The sequence below is a fragment of the Parasteatoda tepidariorum genome, chromosome 8 (genome assembly GCF_982258835.1).
Source record: "Parasteatoda tepidariorum strain Cologne lab strain chromosome 8, Ptep-v5.0, whole genome shotgun sequence".
NCBI lineage: Eukaryota > Metazoa > Arthropoda > Arachnida > Araneae > Theridiidae > Parasteatoda > Parasteatoda tepidariorum.
The window spans coordinates 5,639,685-5,647,082 of NC_141762.1; the positions used below are offsets into that span (position 1 = coordinate 5,639,685).

General features: G+C 28.1%; 1 protein-coding gene across 1 annotated transcript; it reads left to right on the forward strand.

Annotated features, from left to right (window-relative positions):
* The first annotated feature begins 1,935 nt into the window (after positions 1-1,935).
* LOC107436574 (histone H2B) lies at positions 1,936-3,209 on the forward strand. Its single transcript, XM_016048338.4, has one exon. The coding sequence runs from the start codon at positions 2,208-2,210 to the stop codon at positions 2,580-2,582; it is 375 nt and encodes a 124-aa protein (XP_015903824.1). The 5' UTR covers positions 1,936-2,207; the 3' UTR covers positions 2,583-3,209.
* The last annotated feature ends 4,189 nt before the right edge of the window (positions 3,210-7,398 follow it).

A 7,398-nucleotide genomic window follows, 5' to 3' on the forward strand; every position in this document is an offset into this window, starting at 1 on the left:
TGTCCGACATAGATTTAGGTGCACCCCTACGAGAATTTTAAATGTGCCCTATCTTAGACATAACACAATTTTTTTTAAAAAAAATTATAACTGAGACAAGAACACTATGATGAGACATTCGGGAATTCATAATCATTCATTTTGATTTACATTAATTTATAGATTTTAATTTAAATTATTCTAATATGAATTAATAAAGAAATTATCGCGATGAAAAGGTGGAATTTGTAAAAAGTAATAAATTGGAACATTGTATACTCTTACTGAGTAAAAACATTGAAAGGAAATTTATCTTAACAATGCGAGGAAATAACTCTTACAGTAATTATTTCAAAGTTTAGTTAAGGGTTCTTTATATTTATAAAATGAATTAAAAAATATCTTCATATAGTACAACCTTTTTAAATGAAGAGCTACGTGCCCAAGTATTTAGATACGTTGGTGACAATTATGGTAATTTTAATATAATAAGTGTTTTAGACACAGTTCTTTTCATCAGTCAACTTGGTGATTTATTTGCATTAAATTAAATTCTTTTAAATAATTATAATTCTTTTTTTATTATCTGAATTCTTTTAATAAATTCTTTTTTTTTTCTTTTCAACATTCAACTTCGTGATATATTTGCATAAAATTAAATTCTTTTAAACATTAGCATTTAAAACTGAAGAAAGCGAACTGATACTCTTCTAAATAAAAATATTTCCTTTTCATCAAAAAAAGAAAAAGGAAAAATACAAAGATGGGTAAAAAGTGACGATTCTTCATCAGATCATATAATACAAAAGTGTATTTTAAAATAAATTTACTGTAATGTTCTTGAATGAAAGTAAAAAAAGATAAATATTTTATTGAGCAACAAAACTACAAATTAATTATTTTAATTAAAAGAATCATATAGCATTTTATTTTTAGATTGCCTTTTATGCGATTAGATTTTATGTCAGATTGCTTTTTTTTCCATTGAAACGCTTCCAAATAAACTAAATCTAACATAACAAAAAGAAACTTTTGTTTGCAGTTCAGAAATTTTTTTATCCGAATTTTATGTCCAGTTACCCTGCTGCCTAAAATCATTGATTTGGACTCGTAAAATCGGTTGAAGTGCCGTATTGCCAGAAAATCTCCGAAAAGAATGTGAAAACTAGTTTATAAACTTTCCATTGTTGTCAAGTGTCAACAGGGCGGTGCTTAGGGGTGGGGGAGTTGGGCGACCACCCCTAATCTACGCTTAAATGTAAAACTAAGATTTCTGTTGTATTGCTTAAAATATATACACATATATTAATACATTATAAAATTACTTTTTTTCTAATTATTTGGCATTTTTTATTATCCGTGGTTACCCTGCCACTCGATTATGCTGATAATAGGAGCTTTTCTATATGCAACATTGAAAAACACAATTGCAACTTTTATTGAATTATAAAACTATTGTAATGCAATTATAATTGCAAAATTTAAAAGCAAATATTAAGTGTCACAAATAATTTCAACTTTAAAATTGAATCAACTTGATTTGAATTCTTGAATAAATCCATTTTTAGTGTCCCCCCTTCCTAAGCACGAACCGGTGTTTAACCCTAGATATAAAAGCAACAGTTTCTCCTAGGCTCTTCTTTTATTCTAAAATAAATAATTAATCTTTATTTTACCTATTTTTTTCAAAAAATAAATCATTGAACTATAACACAAAACTTTCATCAATTTCTTCATTCTATGACAATTAAATATATTCATAACAAATAGAGACTCTCTTAATAGTTTCCATAAATTCTTAGAATAAAATGTTACTTTCACGAAACTAGAAATGACGGGAATTCATATCACACAAAATCAATACATTCCTGTCCGCCGCATAACTTTTACAGAACGCATTCTGATTGGTTAGATGGTGGGAAATATATTGATCCAAACTCTGCGCTTATACATACAGCGGAGTTTCCCATTGGATTATTAAGGTAAGGTAGGATCATCACTTGCCGGTAACAACGCAACAATCGCGGATGTAATAAATAAATCCTCCGAGAAAAATTGAATAATTATAAGCCATCGGACTAAAATTTAACTGTTCCACCAGGAATTGAATTAGCTTGGGAATGAAATTGACATTGAATTTTTAACACTTCTGTTAATTGAGATTATTTCATTCGCTAAATACAGCTGTCAAAACCAGCGTTTGATTGGAATTTTATTTCCGAAGCAACATGCCTCCCCAACTCAGTGGAAAAGCTGTTAAAAAGGCTGGCAAAGCTCAGAAAGCTGTTAGAGCTGGTGACAAAAAACGCAGGAAGAAGAAGAGGAAGGAAAGTTTCAGTATTTACATATATAAGGTCCTGAAGCAGGTCCATCCGGACACTGGCATCTCGAGCAAGGCCATGTCCATCATGAACAGCTTCGTCAATGACATATTTGAACGCATTGCAGCTGAATCTTCTCGCCTGGCCCACTATAACAAGCGGTCAACTATCACTAGCCGAGAGGTACAGACCGCTGTCCGGCTGCTCTTGCCCGGCGAACTGGCCAAACACGCGGTATCCGAAGGCACCAAAGCTGTTACCAAATATACTAGTTCAAAATGAAAGACATACCTTTGCCGCGATGTGCCCGTCTATTAATTATTTCCTAACTCATGCCACGTGAATTAAAATGCATTTGGAGATATGATGTGATTTTTTTTAAAAAATAAATGATAAGGTGGTACAAAATATGCAGTTTTTCGATTTTCACGGGATCTTACTAACTTTGCAATGTCCCCTTTGCGGGGAATTGTAAAACATGCAATTTTTGCCATTATTTGTGGTGATAAAAAAAAGTCAAGAAACCTCAATTATGACTTCTTTTTTTTCTTTTTACTTAAATACTTTTGTTCTCTTGTTATATATTTCATCAACGTGTGAAATACCATTTACTTTGTGTTCATTTAAATTTGATTCGTGGTAATTTATATCTTACAGGTATGCATTGTTCAACTTGCTGGGAATTATGAAAATAATAATAAATAATGTAGATATGCAGTTTCTACCACTTTTTGTAACGATGAAATAATGCAATTTTTTGATCCATGAAAATTTAAATTCTGGCACAAATGTTTTACTTTAATATTTTTGTTTTCGCAGTTTTATGTATTTCCAATTGTAACTAATTTCCTATAATTCTTATAACTTTTTTGTGATGATGAAATAATACAATTTCTTTTCTCATGAAAATTTTGATTTTTTACACATTTTGTTTATTTAATTTGTTTTCTTTCCCGATATTATAAAAACAAGTAAAATATCATAGATTTTGCGCCGATTTCAATTTGATTCGTTATATTCTACGAAAAAATCAACACATCATGCAATATTTTTCTAGATTGATATTTTAACAAATTCGGAAAAATATGTCATTTTTAACATTCTTTGTGATGTGAAAATAACATATTTTTTCTCTTTTTTGTCCGTAAAAATTTTAATTCTGTCAGAATTTTTCTACTTAAATGCTTTTTTCCCCTCAGTTTTATGTATTTAAACAACATGAGAAATAATAGTAATTTTATGTTGATCTGAATTTGATTCGTTGTAATTTACATTTTTAAAAAAAAGAAATTTACAATTTTAAACTTACTCGGAATTATTAAAAATTATAAAAAGTATGCAATTTTTACTATTATTTGTGATCCTAAAATAATGCAATTTTTCTGTCCATGTCAATTTTAATAATTACATCATTTCCTTTTATTTACTTATTTAACTGGGTTTTTTTTCTTCATTCAACTGTTTATCATTTTTATTTTATTTCGTTATAATGTACATACAAATTAACACAATATACAATATTCTTCTTGCAAAAAACTAGCATATTCTTCTAATAGAAGAATATTTCATATTCTTCCATCAAAAAAATGCAATTTTTCGTCTTTGTTTGGGAAGATAAAATGATACAATATTTTCGTTCATGGAAATTTTAATTTTCACATTAATTTTTATATAGTTTTATTTTTTCTCACTATAATGTGTATTTTAACAACGTATAAAACAATATTTTCTTAATAATTTTCATTCGGCTAACAAAAAACTTGTACATTACCGTGAAATTAAATTAAGATACTTTTTTTTGGTTTATAATATTTCTGACTGGAGATTCAAGGTTAAGTAATTGATCTAATAAAAATTCAAAGTTTGTTTAAATATTTTGATAACATTCAAAAAAAAAATAATGAAAATAAAAGCGTCAACAGCTATGGAAAAGGAATTTATACATCAATTTACGTCATTTGGAAAAGAAATTTATGTAAAACTAGGGTGATAAACTCGGTTTATAATATTTTTAACTTGATATTCAATGTTAAGTAATTGATCTAATAAAAATTTAAAGTTTGTTTAAATATTTTGATAACATTTAAAAAATAATGAAAATAAAAGCGTCAACAGATATGGAAAAGGAATTTATACGAAAATTTATGTCATTTGGAAAAGAAATTTATGTTAAACTAGGGTGATAAACTCGCTACCGCTCGCCAACCTCGATGTTATTAATTGTTGTTTCTTAGCAGAAAACAGTTTTTCTTTACAAAAATTGAAATTATTCTCTTAACTTATATGTACTAAGAAGAATTCTGTTTGCTTACGCTTGTGCTTCCACTTCTGACCTCCAAATATTAGTGCTATAAATATACTTATTAGTGTTATAAATATTTAGATCTATTGCTGAACAGAAATAATTTTTCTATATAATTATTTTTTGAAATAACATTTATATTATTATAACATTACATTGTACTAACAAATTTGGTGAGTTCATAACCGTAATTTAATATTTGAAGGCGGGTGAATATATTAAATACTATTTTTGCTTGCATCACATTGTGCCAGGGTTTATGCTGAGTCTAAAAATTCATTATCAAAAAAGCTAAAATCTGAAAAAAAGTTTTAGCAAAATGCTAATATGCCATTAGGCTTATAAAATTACTTTATATCAAACAAGTACTGTAAGTTATCTGACAAAGAATAGCTTAATGTACAAGAATATCAAAAAGAATACCTATAACAAAAAAAACACATTTATTATTTATCAAAACATTTTGGTTTATAATTAACAATCTTCCTTTCTTTCATGTTTGCCCATTTTACAAATGCTTCTTGAAAGTTAAATGCACTTTCAGGGCCCTCAATATTAATCATTAACAAATTGTTTACATGGTTGATTAACAACCTGTTTCGAATATTAGTTTTAATCAAATTAAGGCAGCTAGAGCCCCTTTCACAGTCAACAGTGTGCATTGGTATTGTTGCACAATACTCTATAACAGAAGTTATTAATGGGTACTGTTCAGACACATCATTGGTATATAAAAATAAAAGTAATTCATTAAATGACATGTTTTTACATCGTTGCATTAAGATGTGTTTAAATAATCCCCATTCACAAAGTAATTCAGTTTCTGTAAACTGAAAATTTTTTCTGGGAGATTCCGAAAACAAATTGAAAATACAACGGATTTCCTTTACACCATAATGCTGTAATTCTTCCGAACTACGGGGCATCCTGCTAGGTATAAATATATTGAACATTTCGATTTTATCCAAATCTCCCAATCTATCAGTAATATTTTCAATGATACAGTTTAAAAAATTGTGCATCAAATTACGGAATCTTTCCCTCTGTTTCAGTCCATCTAAAATTATAGGCCCTGAAACTCAAATTTTTCACTTTCCTTCTTAGGCACATCATCTAAAAAACTCATATAATGAGTGCCGGTGCCATTTTTTATTTCTTCTAAACTTGAAATACAAGCCTTCACACTTGATTGAACATATTCAAAATTTAAATTAGATTTTTGAAATATGAGGCTTAATTTATTAATGTTGAGCATGATATCATTCATGATGGCAGTGGTTGCTAAAAACAAAAAAGTAGTTATATTTTTTAACAACCCTTGAGCAACAGGACGTTTGTCTTCCATTAAAACACTAACAAGAGCTTGCCAGTTGCAATCCAGAGCTGTAACTGAATTCCCCAAAGACAACCACCGAGTTGTTGATAACTTTATGAATTTCCTTGATTTTTGTTCAAGGATATCTTAAACATTCTTCAATCGCCTGGTATTTGCAGGGGAGCATTCAAAATAAGAGTGAATTCTATGTCCTGAAACTTTACCAGGTAAGCATTCTCAGACGCTGCTTGGCTCACGGCTAAAGCTAGCCTATGTGCCACACAATGTACTGAAATTAAATGCGGATTTTGGTTTTTGAACAGAGCAGCAACCCCGGCTCTAACACCAGTCATAACTGAAGGTACCTAAGGATGAGCATTTTGTAACATCTATTTTCAAACTCTCAAGTGTCTTTATCAAAGAAGAATAAATAAGAAGAATAATAGTAATAAATAATATTCGCGGAAGCTTTTTTTTTAATGGAATTTAGTAAAATCCTTTAGCAAAAATGCGAAAATGCTTTGCTGAATTTTAGCATTTTTGAGGGGTCTTTTCGCATTTTGCGAAAAAAGCTACCGTAGCGGAAACCCTGCATTGTGCATTAAAAAAGGCTCTAAATCATTTAACGAATCTCCATAATGGTAATTAAATTTATAACAATATATTAATGTTATCTGCACAAAAAATAACAATTGTAAAACAGTTAATAAGATTAGACCTTTCTTAACTTTATCTTAGAAGGTAGCGCAGAATTACATTATAATAATGAAAAATAAAAAAACAATTCTCTTAATTTTAAGCTCTTAAATCAAAAGCGTAATAATAGCAGTATTGGAAAATACTCATGACAACCAAAATAATTTGGAAATGAATGAGGGAAAATATATCCTACTATACGTGATTTTCCTGCCAATAAAAATACAACAATAACAATCAAAAACTGTGTTAGACCATTATGTTTTTATGTTCATGGAGATATTCTTTTTTTTTTAATTATTGATTCTAAAAATCTTAAGAATAAATTTATGTTATTTGCTATTTTTCTTACAATTAACTGAAGATTTTCACAAATATTTAGAGAGATAGTTAAATTTTAAATAATGTGACAATTAAATCAAATGCCAAAAATCAATTTTTTTTAACATTTGACATAAATACAATATATAGCTATTTAACACAATATCTAAACAAATTTCTAATATAAATACAATATTTAGGCAAATATATAATAAAAATACAATATCAAATTTATTATACAAATACTATACCTAGGGTATCTAAACAAATGCAGCATAGGTATTTTTCCAATATAAACACGTTATCCAGCCAAGGACAGGTAATTTAAAAATTAAAGGAAAAGTTGAAATTTGTTTTTTTTAAATTATTGGGAAAAATATTGTTCTTGAACTGTTTGAAAACTTTTATTAACTTTATTTAAAACGCAATAAGAAGAGTTTTTTATTCATTAACTCAAAATAATA